Genomic DNA, 24354 nt, shown 5'->3' on the forward strand with positions numbered 1-24354 from the left:
ACATGAAGATATGGGGATTAAGAAAAGTCTTACTCTATATATAAATAATATTATCCAGGGAAAAATGCTCCATTTATTTACAAAGAGTTTTGCGTTATCAATAATTACAGTTAAAAAATTTTCTCTGACCCATCCATAAAGTGGTGGGTTATATGTAAGTGTTGTGTCTGTATCAATAACAACACAAACGCAGAAAGTAAAGGTAAAACAAATATATTAAGACGAAAATATAATACATATTTACAAAGGTGCAGTTGTACTGCAGTTGGAAGATTGTCCGGCAGAGGGCGTGTTAAAGTCTTTCATGGAGCAACCGGCGCATGCGTCTTGCCTATCCGGCGTCCGAACACGGCTCCCCGGTCTTGCTGACTTGATACCTTTATCTATATCTTGTTCGCCCACGTATGCTAATTAGTGGGCATCTCCACAACAGTAAGCATCCGCGCATAAGATGTTTGGTTGCATCAAACCTCTTCAGCGTGTTAACATATATAATCTATTTCATCTTTGATTTCAATTTAAAACAGAACTAAGATTTTCGCATCATAACGTGTTTGCCAAAACAGTTTATCGGTTTATTCAAGGTTATAAATATTAATTTTAAAGATGCTTAAAAGAGCTTACAAATTTCAATTTTTATATGTATATTTTGTGAGAACTGGTTTATTCTGTGGAAATTAACTGTTTTTTAAGTCGCCTAACGGGGACTTAACGAACCATCTGTCCGAAACATAAGCAAATCCAGTGTCACAAACTTGTACGTTTGTTAATATTAACAAAACGTTGCTCTTCTTTTATTGAGCACTCTATTAACCTCGTTATGTTCATTAGTTATCATTAACCTCGTTAATTCAATAGTTATTATATATTCTATAACTTGGTATATATATATATATATATATATATATATATATATATATATATATATATATATATATATATATATATACGTGTGTGTGTGTGTGTGTGTGTGTGTGTGGTATTCCTAATTTTACTGGGTTTATACAATTCAGTAATCGTTCATATACCAATTTTAAGCCAAAAAATACTTTACAAGGATGCGATTGAGGTAAAATAGTTTCGCTTGTTTTGTATTCCATAACGTTTCATTGTTAAAGTGTTTTTTATTCAATAAGTCTGAAGAAAGGCTGTTCTTGTACAAATTTTCAAACGACATAATGTTTGGATTTGTCCGAATAGTCTTGAAACAATTGTAACTAACGATGAAATACACTATTTGTTGCTATCAACCTATTCTAAAAAGTCTTGGTTTTTGTTAAAACAGTATATATATATATATATATATATATATATATATATATATATATATATATATGTATATATATATATATATATATATATACCAGGCTGTATAATAACTATATGAATTAACGATGTATGCTTTTTCGCATGTCGAAATATATGAATATATATGCGTTTTCCTTTAAAACAAATATACGTTTGTAATGTATATATTGCAAGGATTTTATAAGCTCAATGAAAATAGATTTACAATTTCAGAGCATATGTAAGATTATTAAACATTTCCAAATCACATGAAATATATACTTAATTCACATTTATATAGTTTTACTTACTGTCTCGTACACGTGTTTCATTGAATGACATAAACCAAACAAATCAGAGACTTTTCATTAGTTCATCAAAGAAGAAAAATATATATATATATATATATATATATATATATATAAGTGAACGTGTCTATGTGTGTACATTTCTCTACGCAATAACTCTGTCAATTTAAAGTCTACAGACTCGAAATTTCATATACAGGTTACTGAGATTTGGGAAAATCTTTGTGATCCGTTTTCGCCTCAAATTTGGCTTTTAAGAGGTCAAAGTTCAACAATTTGACCTTTGAGAACTCTACCAAACTCCTCCGACAATTTTGGGTCGAAACACTTGAAATTTTAGATATAGGTTCTTTGGACATGGATCTAACTTAATAAGTCCATTTGAGCTAAAAACACTAAATGTTAAGCTGAAATGCTAGTATATATATATATATATGTGTGTGTATGTGTGTGTGTGTGTGTGTATGTGTGTGTGTGTGTGTGTGTGTGTGTGTGTGTGTGTGTGTGTGTGTGTGTGTGTGTGTGTGTGTGTCATGGATGTTTATATCATTATATTTTGTTAATGATTTTAGACGTAAGGTTTAGCATTATGTTTTTAGTTTAATCTTTCTAAGGTGGCATAAAAGTGGTGGCAAAAAGTTCTGTTCAACGAATTAATTTTAACCACGTTACGACAGGTATTTCCCCGTCCTCATTTTATATATATTTATAAAATATTTCACACAAAATAAAACAGTCTGATTTATTTCTGTTTGTCGATATTAAAACTAAGATAGTAGAGTCGTAGTCAAAAAGAGTTGGAGGTTTTGGAACGTGTCTAGGTCGAAGTCGCACACCTAACAACGCTGGGATCAAAAACTCGTCTAGATCAGCAACCGTAAAGAAATTTCCATCCTTCCTCTGTGTACCAAACCCGAAACAAAACTACCATGAACAAAGTTTCTTTCCAAGAACTTTATATCTGTGCAATACGGTAAGACAGGGTTGCTTCCCGGTTGAGTACAACATGGTTGTTTTTTTTTTATTCAATGGTAACAAATTCTTTTCGATTAGTCAACTCGAAAAATCTAATTCGGACAATTTAAGTTCTCGTTTCTTTTTTTTTTAGAAAGGGGTCACTTCTTATCAATGCCCAGAGGCCACTCGAGGAGCAGGGTTAAGCAAACGGAAAAGAGTTTCAAAATAGATAAGTTTAAATATTTTTTATATAAATAATAAATTAAAATAAATTGAAATATTTATTTATAAAAATAATTGGTAATGAATATAATATTTTATATATAGATAAAATTTAAATAAATAAAAATATATTTTTAAAAATAATAAATTAAAATGAATTAGAATATTTATTTATAGAAATAATTAGTACTAAATATAATATTTTATAAATAGATAAAATTTAAATGAATTAAAATATTTTTATAAAAATAATAAATTAAAATAAATTAAAAATTTAAATTATTTAAAATATTTTTTTAAAGTAATAAATTTAAATATATTAAAATATTTATTTATAGAAACAACTGGTACTGAATATAATATTTTGTAAATATACTGAATTAAAAATATATTTATTATAAAAATAATAAATTAAAATAAAGTAGATATTTATTTTTGAAATAATTGTTATTGAAAGATGTTTTATAAAGATAAAAAGAATAAGAAACATAATTTTATAAAAATAATAAATTAAATATTTATAGAAGAAATTAGTATTGAAAATAATATTTTCTAAATATAATAAATTTAAATATTTTAAAATATTATCATAAAAATAATAAATTAAAATAAATTAAATATACATTGATATTGAAAATAATATTTTATGGATATAATCAATTTAAATAAATTAGAATATTTTCATAAAAATAATAACTTAAATATCAATTAGTATTGAAAATGTTATTTTATAAATATTATCAATTTAAATAAATTAGAATATTTTATGAATATAATAAATTAATATAAATTAAATGTTTATAAATAGAAATAATTCGTTTTGAAAATGATGTTTTATTAATACAATATATCAAAATAATTTTAAATATTTTAAATATATTTAAAAATATTTTAAATGGTTATAAATAGAAATAGTTGTTACTGAAAATCATCTTATAAATATAATAAATTAAAATAAATCTGTATGTATTGAAGTAATTGATAGTGAGAATATTTCATAAATATAATAAGTCTAAATTCATCTGTATATATAGAAGTAATTGATACTGAAAATAATGTATAAATACAATAGATTAAGATAAATTAAATATGTTTATAGAAATATTTTTATCATAAATATAATAATATAAATTGAATGTTTATTTATAGAACTAATTGGTGCTAAAAATATTTTTATAAAAATAATAGATTAAAATACAATAAATATATTTATTTATAGAAATAATTGATACTGAAAACATTTTTCATAATATAATAAATTAAAATAACTTAAATGTCTATTTCTAGTGAAAATAATTTTAATAAATTAAAATAAATTAAATAAATTGAAAATAAAATGAATGCTTACTTGACATTTTTCATATATAATAAATTTTATAAAATAAACGTACAAAAAAGGAATACGAGGCTCTTCCAAAAGTAACGCCTCCTTTTTTTTAATTCAAAAAGTGTAAGTGCAATCTACTGAGTGCTACCAAAAACGAACGAGCTTTTGTACTTCAGAAAAAAAATTTATGCATAGTCACCATCATTCTCAATACACTTTTGCAAGCGATAAACGCTGGCTGTGCGTGGGCGTCCGGAGCGCGCTTTATCATACGAATATCGTTCCAAAAGTAAAGTCTCCATTTTTAACTCAAAAAGTTGAAATGCTATGACGACAGAAATGGTACCATTAAAACGAGTTACCTTTTGTGCTCCAGAATTTATGTTTCTACATAGTCACCATCATTCTTAATCTGAATTTTCCAGGAATCCAATGATACATCTCTACTTCTGATGCATATCCATGACAGGGGGTGCTTCTTGGAGTCTCATATCGTCAATACCTGGAACAACATTTTGAAACTTCCAGGTCATGAAGGCATAAGTCCGGTCATTATAGCGATGCAATTTGAAATTTGATCTATTTGGCCAGAATAAAAAATAGGAGGCAAAACTTTTGGAACGCCTTTCGTAATTTATTACTATTCATAATAAACACGGATCCAGTAGATGATATTGCTGAAAAAAATATTTTTGTTCTCATCGTTTAGTGTGAACCACGTCCAAAACAGGAAGTCGTTCGTCTTAATAAATATGCACCTGTACTAATAGCTGAAGCTCTTATAATAAGGAGTCGAGGTCGCAATATGTGGAATCATAGGAGTCTGGTTGAGCGTCAGATTTTATACCTTCCGATTCCGCAGCCCTAATTAAATCACCTACTAAGGATCAGAAAACATTTGATAATTAAATTTATTTTTATATGAGTTTTGTATTCCGTTTATAATTCTTTTAGTTTGTATTCGATCGATGAGTGTGTCAGCATTTTATAAAAGGCTTCATATTCGATTTGATCAACTCGAATAATGTTCGAGTTATCTTCTCGCCTGAATTGAGTTGCGAGTCGGAAACCCGCCAAGCGGATCAAACAACGCTATCTTTCGTTCAGTAATGAACTGAAGCTGAGTGAAATTTTGTTATTGTTTCTCTGTACAAGATATTAAATGATATCAGACAATTTGAGTACGCTGTCACCTGAACAGATATCAGTGTAGACAACACTTAGAGGTGTCTATACATATAAAAATATATCATTGCATCGAAAGTACGGCATACTTTCGTTGACACACCGGTTCTCGCTAGATCATCGAAGTTAAGTGATGTTGAGCATGGCCAGTTCCAGATGGGTGACCATTTGGGAAAACTAGCTATTATATTTGGGAGTACAACTTAGACAAAACACCCATTTCTTTATTTAAATTATTGTTATAGCTAAGTTTCGTATTATATATGGTATAATCTTATTGACACACTAGTTCTCGTTAGATCATCGAAGTTAAGTGATGTAGAGTCTGGGCAGTCCCAGATGGGTGACCATTTGGGAAAACAAGCTATTGTATTTGGGAGTACAGCTTAGACCATACACCCATTTCTTTATTTGGTACTCGTGCACTTATTGATCCGTGCTGAAATAATAACGTTATTTTTAGAAAGCCATTCTTAACATGGGGAGGGGAGAATGTTTTGAATCTATTCTGTACTTTAACCTTACAATTTGATAAAAACAGATATCATTAAACTTTAATTGAACTTGAAAATGATATTTAAAAAATAGCGCGGATCAATAAGGGCACTAGCACCCTTTATTTAAATCATTTTTATAGCTATATCTCATATTATATATAGTATAATCTTATTGACACATCCAATCTTGTTGGATAAACGAAGTTAAGTGACGTTGAGCCTGGCCAGTACCAGATGGGTGACCATTTGGTAAACAATGCGCTGTATTTCTTCAGATAGACATTTTGCATGATAGCTAAGGGAAATGAATGCTCCTTCTGTTCACAGTTTCAGATCCGTCTGGAGGATCAGCATACAAGGGGTAGATGGCGTTTCTCTCCGTGGCGAGGGTAATACATCAAGAAAGGGCGGTTCTGTTGAAAAAAAAAAAACGAATAAAGCGAACCCGTTGTTCTTGCATAGTAATTTTCTAGTAATTGTGTCACACACAAAATACACACTTCCAATTTATCATGTACCAGCACAGAAGTAATAAGGCCCAGAAAACTGTCAGCAGAATCAGTGCGCAATTTGATTTTACCTGAGATAGTGAAACATTAACGATAGCAATGCCATTAAGGCTTACTAATATAGCATAAATAAATGGATCGATAGTAGTCAAAGACGACCAGGATACTTACTTTTAATTTGTTCTGACACGAAGATATAAGGGAGGTCGGCACTCTTTTTCATCGCTTCGGTTATCTTCTACCCTTTCTTTACACTGCTGAGTATTTAGTAATGAGATGTCAAATACTATGATGGTAGTTCTAAAAGTAAAACCTATTTTTTAACTCAAAAAATTGAAATGTACAAAGACGGGAGTAGAACCGTTAAAACGAGCGACTTTTGTGCTCCAGGATTTATTTTTCTACATAGTCACTACCATTTTCAATACATGTTTGTCAGAAATTCAATTACGCATCTCTACTTCTGACTACGTCCATGAAAGAATTAGAATTCTAATACCGGCAATATCTGCAAGAGAGAGAGGGGAAACTTTTAGGTCATGAATGCATAAGTTCAGTAATCATAACAATGCAATTTGTAATTTCTTTTAAATCTGTTTACACAAAATTAAACTGATCATTCGATTATTTTCTAACTTTACAAACTGACAAGCTTTTAACCCAAAGAAAGATGGCCATTAAAATGTACATGAAAGCACACACACACGCGCGTGCACGCGCACACACACACACATCTAATAATACGATGTGGCAATTCATGTTCGTGCCTATCTACAAGGTTTTTTACATAAGAATCACCACTTATCAAGGCCCGAAGGCCACTCGAGGATAAGGGTTATTGAGTGTACAGTAATCAATGGAATAATATCGTATTAATCGTTAGTAATGGAAATTGGGTAAATTGGATTACTTAAGGGGGCGGTTCATCAAGAATTTGTTTATGTTGTTTATGACTTTTTTTAAGGGATAAAAAAGGGATCAAAATTGAAATAATCGTTATACATTTTGTTCACTTATCTTAGTTTATTTTATATCAGTTCATATGCGTGTCACGTTTATACAGTGGTAACGTTACCAGCTTTGAATGAATCGGTTTCGATTCTAGCCGATTACACCCAAATACAGTTTTTTTATATTTGAAGTCATGACTCTATAATAATATATACATGCTACGGTATTAATATATAGATTATTATTATTATTATTATTATTATTATTATTATTATTATTATTATTATTATTATTATTATTATTACGTAGAAATAAATAAACGTATTATTTTACCATCTAATTTAAATTGAGTTTTAAAATAAATTCTTCCAAAATAAATTATGTCGTCTCGTTGATAAAACAATACAATATTTAAAGGAAGAAAAAGTAATTTTGTCGCAATAATGTGGACTCGATATGTATTATTTCAAAACAAATACCATTTTAACAGTAAATTATACATATTGATGTAGATAATTATTATTATTATTATTATTATTATTATTATTATTATTATTATCATTATTATTATTGCGTAGAAATAAATAAACGTATTATTTTAACATCTAATTTAAATTGAGTTTGTGATGTGCACAGATGTATGTGTCTACATTAAATGACTACGTTGAAAAAAAAATGTCAGCCATTGTTTCTCTAAATGCTCACAAAGACATTAGATTAAATAACGAAAATAAGCATCCCTTGAAATGAATTGAAACTGTTGTTATTATTATATGGTGAGTGTCCAATATGTTAGCTAGTTTTCTATAACAGCTATTTTCCGTTTCGTCCTAATTTAGTGATAAAATATCTGACATGGTTCAAAAGTTAGATCAGTCAAACGTTGAAAATACAAAAAGAAGAAATAAATTGTATTAGTAAAGCAAAATGGGGACTGAATTGTTAAACCATTACGAGTTGATAAAGCGCATGAATGTTACGTTGTGTGGTGGCCTTCATATATACGTCGTGACTGTGTGTCGTTTTACTAAATGTCTATAGTTGCTTCTCCACTAATTGAACCCCAAGTTATCTATGTGACCTATACAGGTTCGTTCCTTGATCAGTCTAAGTATGTTGCCTGTGTGTGTGTGTGTGTGTGTGTGTGTGTGTGTGTGTGTGTGTGTGTGTGTGTGTGTGTGTGTGTGTGTGTGCGTGTCAGACATAAGATAAACACATACACGTATTTCGACATACTTTTTCAACTTTTCAACTGCGTCGTTGGTCTTGTGGTCAACCTGGAATTCATCTGTTCTTGAAGGGAAACTGGAACGAATGCATTTCACTCAAAGACGACGACTGGTTTTATATAGTTTTTTATTCACTTTCCAGGTGTCGATTGCAGAATAATGAAAAGTTAGCATCTTTGCTTGGGTGGTTAATTCTAGTTTCCAATTTTGAGACACGTCAACTTCCTCCCAAGAGGGGGGACAACAGTTAACCCATCCACTCTTCTCAACGTCCAAATTCCAACTTGATTCATGTCCAGTCAACTAGACCACATGACAACAGACACGTCATTTCGGTTAGCTGTTTTTAGAGCTTACTGTACAACTTGTCCTTATGACACCTCAATATGTTTTTACAACTTTTATCAAAACATAGCTTCACATCTCATCTCTTGTTTACCTCGCTAATTAGATAGATAAGTACATCAAAATAGATAAATAACTAAATCGAGATAGATAGATAGATAGACAGACAGATAAATAACAAGTAATTTCTCGTGTTTCACAACTATATAACATGAAGATGGTTTCTTAAAGCAGAATAAGTAAGAACCTTTCCTTCTCTTCCTCATTACTTTACCGAACCTATGTAAGATACAAGTAAAGAAATATGTCCAGTGATGAATGGTCTTATTGTTAATGTTATTCATTTAAAATACAGCGTAGTTTTATTGAATCAGAATGAGTTTGCTTCACATTATTTCAAAATTTTTAGCTTCTGCGACTGTCCAGTCCTTATCAATACCTTGAATGACCTGAGTAATCTAGAAACAGAACCAAGACGGTGATAAAAACGTATCACGACCTCGATCGATAACGACCATGCACATAACTGACAATTTCATTCTTTTCGTTTTTTTTTTTTAATTTTACTTTTGTTAGTTTTAAGAGATCAAAGGGTTCCTCCCTGGGGCGAACACTTGATTCTATTACAGTTTAAATTTATATCCGGGAGCTCTTTTAAGAATAGACACTGTTCCCTTTATGGCTGCTATCTGTATTTCCTTACAGTTTGGTTTTCCAGGGATTGTTTCTAAGTATTTCTGAAGGTTCTTTTTTATTAGGCCAGTTGCTCCCGTCACAACTGGTATAATGTGTATTTCTTTCAGAGACCATGTCGTTTTTAGATCATTTTTAGGTCCTGATATTTAGTTATCTTTTCCCGTTCTGTTTTATTAAGGCCAAAATCGTTTGGAACTGTGACGTTGATAATGAGTGCAGTTCTTTCGGGCTTGTCCCATACAACTATATCTAGCTTGATTGCCTTGTCTTTTATGTATCTGCCCGCCTGTATATCTTTGTCGTAGAACACTGTCACTTTTCCGTTTGATGTTATCGGTGGTGGTTCATGTTCCCAGATGTTCGACGACCTATCTAGTTGCATCTCTCCACAGATCTTCGAGTGTAAGTATCTACATACTTTGTTGTGACGGGCAGTGTAATAACCATCGGCTAGAAGGATGTGTGTGAACAAACGTGATGGTATTAATTCCTATTCAAATTCTATACCAATTTGTTCAAATAAATGTTTTTTTCTCTGCTTTGTTATCGGTTTAAATGGCTTCCGGTCTAACCTGTTATCTATATCACTTATATTGCAGATCACAAACTATTTCCGACATCACTTATACATGTCCCTCAACCAGTCTTACGGAGATGATGAACGTGAGACGCAAGCTTGGGACTGCATGCAGCAAACGGTAAGACTTTCTTTCTTTCGTCTCCTGCTAACGGCTACCTTCATTTTCATCTATTGTCTGATGCACGCAATATTGTTAACTCAAAATATAACAAGAAAATTTGTAAAAGAAAAAAATAGTTGCCTGTTGGCCCATATATTTTAAAATTTGTTTTCATTTTATCTTTCTTAATGTTTTTTTTTTTATTTCATCCACGTTTGTTTCAGCTTCGACATTTTTTGTCAAAATCGAATATTAAAAATGGCGGTTACAAATTTGCGGTCTGTCCATTTAAAACACGGAATAAAATAACGAACTTTAATGATAGCTAAAAGAAATGGAAATCTTATTATTATTCATGAAGTAGAATATATAATATATGTATATCAATACATCTATATAATATGAATTTTATGAATACTAAGAGAGCTGAACAGAAATACCTATACAATATGAATTAAATGAATGCCAATAGGGGTATACAAAACCATTATATAATATAAAATCCATGAAGACAAAAGGTTTATAAAAACAGCATTTATGGATTATAAAATACATTAGTAAAAAAAGAAGTAAAACCGAGCATCTGTAACTTATAAAATACATGAATACCAAGATGCGTAAAAAAAACTCCTTAAAAATAATAAATACATAAATAACATAAAATATTGACGCATATCAAGTACATGTAGTCAACGAGGGGTAAATACGAACACCTATAAAATATAAAATCTATGAAAATAAAAATGGTTGAAAACGAACACCAAAGAACTAAAAAATATATCTAATATATAAAAGGGAAAATGTGCGTTTGTGTCTGTGTGTTAGTATGTCTACCAAAAGCTTTTGACAATGAAAATTGGTATCGTAACAAAGATCAATCTCTCGGATGAAAATATCTAAAAATTTACCAAAAAGATTAATTTTGTGCTGCTCAACTGCGCTGTTTTTAGCAAGGTGTCACTTTTTTTGCATCGATATTTTGTGCAAGTCTAAGGCCTAACAATCTCAACGTACGTTTATAAAACCTTATTTCGATGGCCTGTGCCGTCATAAGTCGCCGTCACCGAGACATCTGACGCGTTAGCTTTTTTCACCTCGTTTTTCTCCTTCGCACACAGGTTCGAGCCAGCCTGCCTACTTCGGATATATATATATATATATATATATATATATATATATATATATATATATATATATATATATATATATATATATATATATATATATTGTGCTCGCACGGGCACTCGCTGCTATTTTGATTGAAACAAAAGTTTATTTTTTCTGAATGTTGCTTAATAGCCTTAGTATACCACCTTTCCCCACCCGGGTAACGCCGGGCAGCTATGTTAGGTAATAATAAAGGGAGTAAAACCAAACATTTCAGTTTCGTTTAAGTGGTAAAAAAAACATCATTCTCTGTCTGTATTTAAGCTCTGTGTGGTACAACCTGTCTGAAAAAGCTGTGACAATGCGTACCATATCCATAGTCAAAGTGATCTTCAGCAAATATTCAATCTTTATCTACATACAGCAAAGTCGCAGCAAAGTCCACCACTTGACAAAAAGTAAACGAAATACTGGAGAGCGTAATTAAATCCTGGGTGCACGAGATCGTTGCTGGACGTCTTCCAGCAATACTCCGCTCCTGAAAATAAGACCAAGACGACCCCGGCATCGCGGTTAAACAACGTTGCTCACTGATCATTGTAAGAGAGAAATAGCGACAGGAAAAAAAACCTGCTAAAATAACCAGGTAACACATAGAATCTCAAAAGATAGGAACTCGTGATTTCTAGAAAATCTATAATAGTGTAGCGGATAAAGGGAAATCAGTAATTCCCTCACTATCCAACAACCAGAAGGTCGCATGCATGGCAAACGAAAAGACGGAACTGCTGGCCCGGCGATTCGCCTCCAACTCCACCTTAGATCCAACAAACAACTCCCTCCCAATACTAGATGATGTGACCATTACCCCCTCTTATGTCTGCGATATCATAAAACAGTAGACACCTCCAAGGCGTGTGGGCCTGATCTCACTCCTGCTATACTAATTTAGAAATGCTCAGCTGAGCTAGCCCCTGTATTTCAAAGTTCTTCAATAAATACCTTGCTGAATCTTGCTTCCCAAATGGCTGAAAGATGGCCTCTATGGTACAAGTTTACAAGAATTCTGATGAAAGGACTGGCCCTCTCAATTATCGCCCTATCAGTTCCCCTCCCCTCTTGGATATTGACTTTGAGACCTTAATTAATCAAGTCCACCACCTTGAAAAAGCAAATTTTCTCTCTGTCAAATGGATTTAGGCAATACCGTTCTACGGCAAACATTTTAACAGTGATCTCTGAATGCACATACCATACACTGGATAAGGCGAGCGGAGATAGAGCTGTAGCTCTTGATATATCCAAGGCCTTTCACAAAGTCTAGAACGAAGGGCTGCTAATGAAAATTAAATAGTACGGTATAACTGGAGTATGCTAAATATAATTCGATCCTTCTTAAACAATAGATGCTAAAAGATTACTCACACCTGAGTGTATCTTGTACCTCTACAAAGCCACCATTCACCCATGAGGGGAGTATTGTTGCCACATCTGGGCTGGTACATCTACCACTAGCCTCTCCCTCCTGAATAGCGTTCAGAAAAGAGTTTTCAATATAATAGGTCCCACTTTGTCAACTAAGGTCCCACTTTGTCAACTAAGCTCCAACTCCTGTCCCATCACGGTAATGTTGCATCTCTGTGCCTGTTTGACAAATATTTTAATGGAATGCGCTCTGATAAATTCGTTGCACTTGTGCCCCCTCAATGTACACATCCCTGACAAACTCGCTTAGCAACAAAATCTCACCTCTTTCACTATTGAAGTGCCTAATTGCCAGAAAACTGTCTACTCTATTAGAGTTTCTTCCCTCAAACAGCTAGACTTTGGAATTCCCTTCCTGCTACCTGCTTCTCTGACTGTACTGATATACAGAAGTTTAAATGTAATGTAAACCAACAATCTTTCCTGGGCATGGTCCCAAATAGTAATCACTTACGTCCAAATGGTGATATGCCTTGTTAGGGGTGAATGCGAGTAAAAAAAAAATACTGATTGCTTATGGCTGCCTTCTTCATCCGATTGCAGCACTCTTGATTTTTTTTTTCTTTTTTCTGGGTGGTGATTGAGACCAAGATCAAAAAACACGCCCACAACATGGTCGACACTTTAAGGGCTGTCATTGTGGAGACGTTCTTCAAAACGTGTGATTTATTTCGCGCTTGCTGGCGGCGATTCCATTGGAAAGTAATCTAGTATGTAACTGTAGCAATTGCTAAATAAAATTTCACGTTTCCGCAGATACAAATTTTGTTTTTATTACCTATTTTGCTTTCTTTCTTTCAAGAGTCGGATTTTGCGGCAACACATTCTGTAAATGTTACTATCTTTTTTTACCTGGTTTGTTATACTTTGGTATTTTAGGGACAATATGAAATTGATTTGAATGCATAATGAATAATTTCAAATTTCCATTGTGTTTCGAAATTCAATTTCAAATTCCATTGTGTTTGCGAAAAGCTATCAAAGACTCAAACAAAACATTTCATTGCGATCCGCATAAATTTGGACTGTCACGCCAACCCTAACCCTATCCCTTTAGACTTGGGGCAAACAGGAATTTCCAGCATACTCTCTGCCAAGCCTTGTTACCCCGATGCAGTGTTATATCCGTATATTCGTTTTACAAGTCCGTTCACGGACTGTGCTCCGATGAACTTAATATGCCTGTATCTCTTCAACGAAAAGACCCTGCCCACTTGTAGCAAAATCCGATCTCATCACTGTTCTCTAGATACAAGAACGGGTTTTAGCTGGATAGCTTATTACCTCGGAGTGTGCGCTTAGGAATTTACGTCCGCCTTCTGGTTTTTCCAACCATACTAACATAAAACCATTTAAATGTGAGCAAACATTTCCACTCGGGCTGACAGATAAATCTGGTTCCTATCACTGTAGCAACTAACTCTTTAGTGGCAGATTGCCATATTTAGGGAGAATTAAAGTTTTTTAACATATGCATGAATGGAAATAGCAAAATAATGAAAACAATCGCTGAATTAGAAAACAGCTAAAACGAATGGTTAATTAATTAGACGTCTTTTTGTAGAGCATTATCAAAATTAGTTAATATTGCGACGTTGGCCGTATATACCTGATTGGTATGTTAGAAAGCTATTATATTTAGGAATATAATTATGAATTCCTTATCAGGTATTTACTGACGAATGGAAGCAATGTAATCCCCGTGGATAAAAGGTTCCTTTCGAAATTCAGTATGGATTCTCGATTCGACAAAAAAGTTTTCGGGTTCAACAAGGTACACTTAAAAAAAGGTGGCGCAGCGGATGGAGTAGTTGATAAAATTCAATTGCAATAGTTACTCTTTTGAAGGTTGATGGTTCGATCCTTACTGCGAGCGATATTCAAAATACAGATGCGAATTACTTATGACTTCTACAAAGACATGGTTGACAGATTAAATAAAGGGTTCCGTTCGAAAGTCTATACAAATTCTTCAGTTCAGCAGAAAGATTACTGAGTTCGACTGTAAAATTCCCGAGTCTGACAAGATACATCTGAAACGTTGGTAAAATAGCACTCAATATGAGAACAGTAGCTTGAATAATCGAAGATACTATAAGTTAGAAAGATATTGTTCTGCTTCATTGTATATGACATTGGCGTTTTAATCTCACAACAAGTGGAATTAATGACCCAACTTTATCAGGAAATATAAACTGGAATCGTCTCTTTGGCATAAAATAACACCGAAAGGATTTAAAGATCTGTAGTAAAAGGCAAACTAAATAAAATCTAATAGCGCAACCTGTAGAACATTGTCTTTCAATAAAACTTGGTTGAATTGAATTTTTTCTTTTACGTTTGTGGCGCTTTTTCCGATAGAAAGAATAACAGATGGTTTAAAAAAATTGATAATTCAGTCTGCGCTTTAGTTTGGTTTGCTTGTTTTATTTTATAGTATACCAACCTTTTGGGTTATTTAATGCTGAATCCAGCAATTTTGGAAAGAAGTTATATGATATAAGATCTTTACATGCTAAAATATTTATATTTGCTGTTTGGTTGGAAAGTTTTCGTTTTATGGCACATCAAATATTTTCGGGTCGCAATTCTTATGCTTCAAGTTCTATATATTTTCAAATATTTATTCATGGTGTTTCCTTTCGTTTCGTTGTTTCATTTTACAGCGAATCCACCTTTCGCGTTCAGTAATTTTGGTACAAGTTTTTATTCTTCAAGTTCTATATCTTCAATCCATGGTGTTTGGTTTGATTTAGTTGTTTTGTAGAGAGAAATTGTTGCTCCTGCTTTGTGACTTTACAAAACACGACTGAGTTTTGCAAAAGGAAAGAGAAAAAAACAATAACATTAATGTTTGGTGCATTTTTGTTTGCAAACCGGTATCTTCAGATAGCCTGATTTAATAGCATCATAGTCTGCTCTTTAAGCAATGGAAATGTTTTTGTTTTTTGTTTACTTGTGCGTGCAAACATACAAACACTCCGTTTCAAACTGTTATAGTGATATTTGGACGCATCTAAAAATACCAAATTCCATTAAACTTTTTTTTTCTTAATGCGGCACAGAATCTACAACAAGTGGATTTTAATTACATTAGTACATTCTTGGCCACCCAAAAAAACATTAAATAACCAAACAGTCTTGGCATCAATCGAGGGATACGCTTCAATACTGACCACCCACATAAGAGAAACTACCGTGTTGAAATGGTCTTCTCATAACTGATTTTCTGGCACGTGAATCAGTAAGATACTGTACACGGGCCAGATACAATATAATGCCTATGTTTCATCTGGTATGTAGACTTCTATCAAAACAGAATTTATATATTACATTAGTACTAAAAAATATAAGTGACCTGTTACGTAACTCGTTGAGCTCAGATTATTTTTGAACTAGGAGGATCACTGCTTATCGAGGCAGAATGGCCACTCGAGCATAAGTGTTAATTAGTATTGGGTAGACCGAGATACAACATTGAAATAATCGGTAATGGAGGAACGGTTAGGATCTAATTATTTAAGAGTACAGTCCAACAAGAATTTATTAATTAGTTTTGAACAAATGTACAGTTTATTTTTTGCATTAGATTTCGAAATGACCAAGTTATAGTCAATAGAGAAACAGCCCCGCGTTATTTGTTCTACAGACGGACAGTTTTTGGAAAAAACTTTGCTCATGGAAGTCTTGTTTAGTCTTTCGTCTCTGATAGAGAGTAAGGGAAATTATATACATGTTGAAATTATTGACAATTTGAAATTATTGACAAAATTATTAACAAGTTGAATTTATTGACAAAATTATTAACAAGTTGAATTTATTGACACAATTATTGACAAGTTGAATTTATTGACAAGTTGAAATTATGGACAGCTTAAATTATTGACAATTTGAAATTATTGACAAAATTATTGACAAGTTGAATTTATTGACAAAATTATTGACAAGTTGAATTTATTGACAAGTGGAAATTATGGACAGCTGAAATTGTTGATAATTTGAAATTATTGACAAAATTATTGACAAGTTGAATTTATTGACAAGTTGAAATTATTAACAGCTGAAATTATTGACAATTTGAATTTATTGACAAAATTATTAACAAGTTGAATTTATTGACAAGTTGAAATTATGGGCAGCTGAAATTATTGACAATTTAAATTTATTGACACAATTATTGACAAGTTGAATTTATTGACAAGTGGAAATTATGGACACAAGTTGAAATTATTAACAGCTGAAATTATTGACAATTTGAATTTATTGACAAAATTATTGACAAGTTGAATTTATTGACAAGTTGAAATTATGGACAGCTGAAATTATTGACAATTTGAAATTATTGACAAAATTATTGGCAAGTTGAATTTATTGACAAGTTGAAATTATTGACAGCTGAAATTATTGACATTTTGAATTTATTGACAAAATTATTGACAAGTTGAATTTATTGACAAGTTGAAATTATGGACAGCTGAAATTATTTACAATTTTAATTTATTGACAAAATTATTGACAAGTTGAATTTATTGACAAGTTGATTTATGGACAGCTGAAATTATTGACAAACTGTTAGAATGACAAAAAGTAGATTTGCAAAATTAATTCTAAACAAGTGCATGGTCCGTCGTGAGAGCACATTTAACGAGGCATAAAAAATTACTATGTTCAGCATTTGTCCCCCCCCCGTTTAGCCCCAAAATACCCAGGGAACGTCAAATCCTGGTGAAAATGAACAAACGCTGCTGTTTTAGGCTTTAACATATATAAATTTGAGTTTTGCACCATGCAAAAAAATAAATGACTAAGCCCATCATTTGCCCCCACAAGGCCTTAACATATTTAAATTTGAGTTCAGCACCATTCAAAACTGCTAAATAGACATACACAAAAAATTTTTGGACAAATATGGTAAAATAGTCTTCAAAATGGAGTTTTTTAGCCCTAAAAGAGCCCCTGAGGTCCAGCCAAAAGTTATCGCAAATTATAGACAAACAAACTTATATAGAAGTTAGTTACAACTTTTCAAAAAGTTTCATAAAAATCCGAGACATTATTTTTTTTTTAATAAGCACAAAATTCTAATTTTTAGCCATTTAACCCGAAAGGCACCCCTAGTGGACAACCGGAGTTTTCCCGGAAAATCCGTTCTGTTACTTTTTTACTCATATCATGTTTAATGTTTGTGCAAAATTTCAACAAATTCCAAGGCGACGTTATGGAGAAAAGTGCGGACAGACGAACTGACGAGCGGACAAGGGTGGATTTACAGGTCCACCCTCCTTTTGTGGAGGGACCAAAATAATAATTATTATTATTATTATTAATATTATGACAATAATATTAATTATAATAATTATTATAATTGTTATAATTATTATGATAACATTAGTATACTAAAACTCTAAAATTAGCTTCTCTCTTTTCCCTTTTATCATGCATACACACATTCACTCTCTCTTTCTTTTTCTTTCTTTCTCTCTCTCTCTCTCTCTCTCTCTCTCTCTCTCTCTTTCCTTCCCTTTGTATCTCTTTTTCTTATTTAATCCCTTCCCCTTGCATTTCTCAACCAGGGGTTTAGTTGTATTACTACTTGTAATAACCCTAACCCTAACCTTTGTAGTCATAATGGACTATCCCAATCTTCCATTGTGTCTTGTCTCCATTTACGTTGAGTTAATAAACGCAGAGAGGACGACTGGAGCGACATCTATAGACAGTACAAAACAGCATACAATGAGTGTGGCCTTAATTGGTTAACAGTAATTATAAGAGATCTAATACTTGATGGCTAATTGCTAATTACAACTAATTATAACAATTCAAATGGATGTTTGTTTCTTTGTTATTTTTCTGTCTGTTTTTTTTTTTTTTTTTTTTGCTTTGTTTTGTCTTTTTCAAACATAGGCCAATAACAAAAATGTGGACTATTGTAAAATTAATTTCGTATTTGTAAAAGATACAGGAAAAAATCCCTACGGGAACACACACTGATTAATTAAATTTTTAGTATCCAACGTTTGGTTGTTTATTTATTTATTTATTTAGTGCTTTGGCCGCCTGGTAACAACCATGCATGATAACTACATCTTAACGAACATGTTATCAGTGTTATTTTTATGAGAAAGTGCTCGTTTAAAGTTAATTACATTTCACAAAACCATCGACTGGCAAAATAGTCACAAACATTTCACCATATTTCATATATTTGTAACCAGCTGAACTGCACTAATTTGTTTTTATCAATAATAATTTTGTTCACAATGTTGTCACACGCGAAGTAAATCGCACTATAAAAACCGAAACAATTAATCGAAGTAAAATTTACCTCCCCCAACTCCCTAAGAAATCTTGATTAAGAAGAAATACACGAGTAAAGTTTTACAAAAGAAATATGAGGGTAGGTTTAACTAATCCCCACGTCTGTCTGTCTGTCTGTCTTTCTCTCTCTCTCTCTCTCTCTCTCTCTCTCTTTCTCTCTCTCTACACACATATATATATATATATAGAGAGAGAGAGAGAGAGAGGGGGGAGAGCGAGCGAGCGAGAGAGAGTTTATATGAAGATATATAAAGAATACGATATTTATTTGCTCTGTCTAGTACATTAAGAAATTTTATTTGGCTCGGATTGTCTTCTATGAATATTTTCTTATAAGTATTTTAGAAGACTTGAAACCACTAGATTCACTGTAATCTAATTCATTTCAATACCTTAAAGTATATATATATATACATATATATATATATATATATATATATATATATATATATATATATAGAGAGAGAGAGAGAGAGAGAGAGAGAGAGTAAGTTATAAAATATATGGAGATTAAGCTAAACAGAATATTTCGCGTTTCATCCACGCTAGGATTCTTCAGGCTTATGCATAAACCTGAAGAATCCTAGCCTGGATGAAACGCGGAATATTCTGTCTAGCTTAATTGCCATATATATTATATAATTTACTAACTAGCTCTCCCTATGTATTGAGCACTGTTGAGGTAAATACTTAAAGTTTACGCATGAATTTATACTTTCGTATATTAATTTTTGTGAGTAAATGAAGTAGTTATATGTGTGTATGTGTGTATGTGTGTATGTGTGTGTGAATTCTTTATTCATTATACATTGAACTATACTTCAGCTCGCCAGATGAAAAATGAAAAAAATGAAACTGCAGCACTAACCCTAAAGCGGGTTTAACTGGCTTACTCCAAAGCAGAAAGTTTCATGTGTGTATGGAATTTATAAGCGGTCCCCAGTCGCATGTACATCCCCGTTTGGGAAGATGACAATGTTAGAGTTTTGCAAAACTCCTAAAAAGAGGTGTCGACATTCCCCTATGTATAGCGCCTGGTATCCCCAAATTAATCACCTATACAGTATTCCCATATTGGTCCCCCATATGGTACTGACCGGGCTCAATGTTGCTTTACTTCGGTGATCCTCAATGAACCTGTGTGTCAATGTCATAATGCAGTAAAACTCGTCGGATACTACTTTTACTTGGAAAATCCTATAGTTTGAACATTTTTCTGTTTTTGTTATTTATTTTTCTTAGTACTTACTAAATGTATTTTTGTTTTTTCTCTACATTTCTCCCCTTAGCTTTTTTACTGCTCCCTGTATTTGTCCCCATTTTTCTAACTACCTATATTACATTATTCCTACTCCTATACACTTTAAGCCTTTTTCTTTCTCATTTCTAAGCAAACGTCCTTAAACCAGTTTTTTGTAGATGTATATTCCTAGCTTTTCTCCTCTACTGATGAGAAGCATTTAGCTTCGAAATGCCATGTCTAAAGAAGTTCTTTTTGTTTGTTTGTTTTTTCTGTATTAATCTGATATAATAAAGTTTTATTTAACTTTTTTTATTTCTTATATTAACCGCATAAAGCTTTTACTTAAAGATTATTTGTCTTTACCGACTTCTTTTATATATATAGAAATGATATGAGACAAAGGTTGGAAATGGGATTGAAGAGCAAACGCCCAAGAGAAAAAGCATTCTGCGCTGAAATAAATGTCCGTGCATCCTTATCGGTTTCCCCGGTATGGGCGCCTCAGTCGGCGTAAAAAAAATAAACGTTAGAAGGCAAAATGATTATGTTGATTGATTAATTGATTATAAAAATATATCAACAAGAAAGAGAGAGAGAAAAAAAACAAAGGAAATGGAATACAAAGAAGGAAAGGCGGAAAAAAAGAAAATAAAAGAGAAGCAAGAAAATATAAACAAATAAGTAAAAAAAAAAAAAAGTGATAGGATATTCAATACCACATTATATTTCATTATATTAAAGGATATTAGCGAACAGACACCAAATAGTGCCGTTGCCAACTCGACCGGAAGTGAAATCAGAAACGGGTTTTATCATGGCGGATTTCCAATTTATTGTCAATGTTATTTATCAACGGAGACCTCGATTTGGTTCACCTCCTTTAAGTTTACATCCAGCTCTCAACAAAAATTTCCCAAGAGACTATTCCACGAACAAGAGTAAAGATTATTGAAATGTATATGTGACCTCAGACTGTCGTCAGAATCTTTTAAAATTATCTTCAAGAATCGCTGGCAATTGAGTATAATTTAGATTAACTACGAAAATGCATTTTTCTACATTAGAATAACCAATTATAAAGGCTCAAAGGACACTCAAGGATAAGGGTTAATAAGTGGCAGGTGATTATTAGTGGTGGAAATTTGAACATTTAACAGGACGGCTAAACATGATCTTGTTCACACTGGACTGGAAAACGACCATGTTATAAAGACATGGGAAGCAGAGGTATAGACTTCCAAAGCCGGGTAGTTCTAGGAAAGAAACTTTGTTCATGGAATTAGTCACATATAGAGTAGGGACAATTTTTGTTAGTGGTTGTAGTTAGACGAGTGCTGGTTGTGAATGTTTTGCAATGGTGGGAACATTAGATTGAAGCATAGTTAAGTACTTACCATGAAAATAATAATAGAGCACAGACAGCCTTACAGAGTCTTTTCTGTAAGAAAATAGTTACAAGTAGAAAAAGACATCGACTTTCACGTTTCAAACGAATTATGTTTCAATATGCAATATATATGCAATCTTATATTATATTTACATTTTATTAAATTTCTTAATACTTAATAAAAATCAAATGTATTCGGATTATTTCGAATTTTTCGTCTTATTACCAGTGTTATTTTCACAACGTTTCGGTCGATGTAACCTCCGGCCTTTTTCAGGTGTATCTTTTCGAACTCGGAAATCTTTCTGTTGAGCTCGGGAATCTGCACGGAATTTCGAACGGAACCTTTTTGTTTATTCCAAGGGAAGGGGTAGCATGCGCTAATTCCCTCAACCATAATTGGGTAGAAGTCCTAAGTAATTTTCAATCGTATTTTAGGTGTCGCCCGCACTGAGGATTGAACCTTAAATTTTCAGGAATATAACTTTACAATTAAAGTTGACCAAGTAATTTATCCACTGCGTCAGCCTCGTGGATTAAATACAAAGTTTCAATTGAAAATCTCACGCAAATGCTCGAATTGGAAATAGAGATTTTCGAGTTCGACAAGATGCAACTGAAGAAGGTGGGAGGTGACATCGACCAAAACGTTGTGCAAGTAACACTCAATACGACAACATTAGTCCGAAGAATCAAAATAATATGAATAATCAAAATTCAGAACCGTAAAAAATGTTTTGCTTTTAATATTCATGAATTGATTAATTTGTTAGTTTGAAGTTACTATTTCTTACTGCGATTTGCAAGAATACGAAAATGTCAAAGAAAACCCATTATTTTAAACTGTGTCGTAATTAACAATCGATATTTTTTCATTTCAATTTGGAAGCTGTGTAAATTTATGTTTGTTAACCCCTCTTTAATCTGTTTTTTCTTATCTTCTAGACGTACTTAAGAGAGGTGAATCAGCCAAACAGTCTGCCTGTAGTTGATTAGATTCTTGCCTTTGCTCTTGGGTAGAACCTTCGTAAAGAATTCGCCAACTGCCACAAACTACAGACATTTCTCATTGGGTAAAAACAATTCGAACTTTCCAACAATTGATTTACTTTTATTTAGAAAGGGTTAGATACGCCGACGAATTAATCACAAATTAATCATTTAGTTGAACTGAAAAGTAGTGATACAGCGAAACAGTCTTTTTTGTAGATGACTTACCGAAGTTAAACAACGTTGAGTCTGGCTTGTACCAGATGGGTGACCATTTGGGAATTCTGGCCGCTGTAGGTGTACTCTGATTATCTCAGCATTGTTTGCAGTCGTCATGAATCTCCACTTGCTACTGGTATGCAACAATGTTGACTCAGGAGAGGTGTGGTTGGAGATTGCGCAACTTTGCCACAAAAATTTCACACATTTACATTACGCAACACCCATATATATATATATATATATATATATATATATATATATATATATATATATATATATACATAGATAGATAGATAGATAGATAGATACAACGAAAAAGTACTGTATATGGATGACTATATATTTTAAGCCCCCCTCTTTGAGTAGAGCCTTGTCGTAAAAGTATTCCACCCGAGCTTAAATGGCTGTTCTTCTTTTTGTTTCTAAATAGACAAGCAGCTCGAGCACTGTAAAAGCGGTGGGCGAATGTTTATTTAATGGACATTTGATGATGTCGTTTGCGAGCACCGATCCTATGGGCCAGATGATAGAACTGCTGGCTATCAACGCGATAGTTGTAGATTCAATGTTCGGCTAGGGAAAAGTGCTAGTCTAACCGAAATGATGAGTTATGATACAACGAAATATTACTGCATGTGGATCACTATATATATATATATATATATATGTATATATATATATATATATATATATATATATATATTGTTGTGTCTGCACAAATAATTAACAAGAACACGAAAGTAAAGGTATACAATAATATATTAGGAAGAAAAGTTATATACATATTTACATGTCTTCAGATATACTTCAGTTGGAGATATTCCGGCAAGTGGCGTGTTGCATGTCTTACGGGGGCAGCATAGGCGTCTTGCCTATTTGGCTGTCGTTGCCGGACTCCCGCGGTATTGGTGATTGATACCTTTATATATCTCACTCATCCGCCTATGTTAATTAGTGGGCGTCTCCACAACACATATATATATATATATATATATATATATATATATATATATATATATATATATATATATATATATAACTGTGCGTGTGATATCTTTGTGCTTCCTAGAGAAAGACAGATTAGAAGATGTACATAATGTCTAAAAGTGTATTCTCATATGAAATCTACCGGGAAAGACAATGGACGTGTTCGGGAATCTCTAAGGGCACTTCTAAGGGTACAATAATTTTCGTAGAGCATCAAATACAAGATAGAGCAGAAATGACGGGTATTTTTAAAATTATTATTACAGGGTTTGAGAAAAATAATGAAAACACAATGTTGGAAAGCAGGGACAGAAAAGTCTTGCATCGGAACATTTCTTCTCTCAATGGCCCGTTAGACATTCTTGGAACCGCAACAGAAAGACTGTTATGTTGCTGAAAACATGAAACCAACATTGAGG

At 32.5% G+C, this 24354-nt stretch overlaps 1 protein-coding gene across 1 annotated transcript in view; it reads left to right on the forward strand.

The window, feature by feature from the left end:
- Positions 1-24354, forward strand: part of LOC145294095 (tetraspanin-11-like) — a 661286-nt gene that overhangs the window by 428316 nt on the left and 208616 nt on the right. Inside the window, exon 5 of the mRNA XM_080141162.1 lies at positions 10113-10211. Within this exon, the coding sequence (XP_079997288.1) occupies positions 10113-10211 (99 nt within the window). The remainder of the gene's footprint in view (positions 1-10112; positions 10212-24354) is intronic.

This window comes from Euprymna scolopes, chromosome 15, assembly GCF_053919585.1.
Source record: "Euprymna scolopes isolate OS-2025 chromosome 15, ASM5391958v1, whole genome shotgun sequence".
Classification (NCBI taxonomy): domain Eukaryota; kingdom Metazoa; phylum Mollusca; class Cephalopoda; order Sepiida; family Sepiolidae; genus Euprymna; species Euprymna scolopes.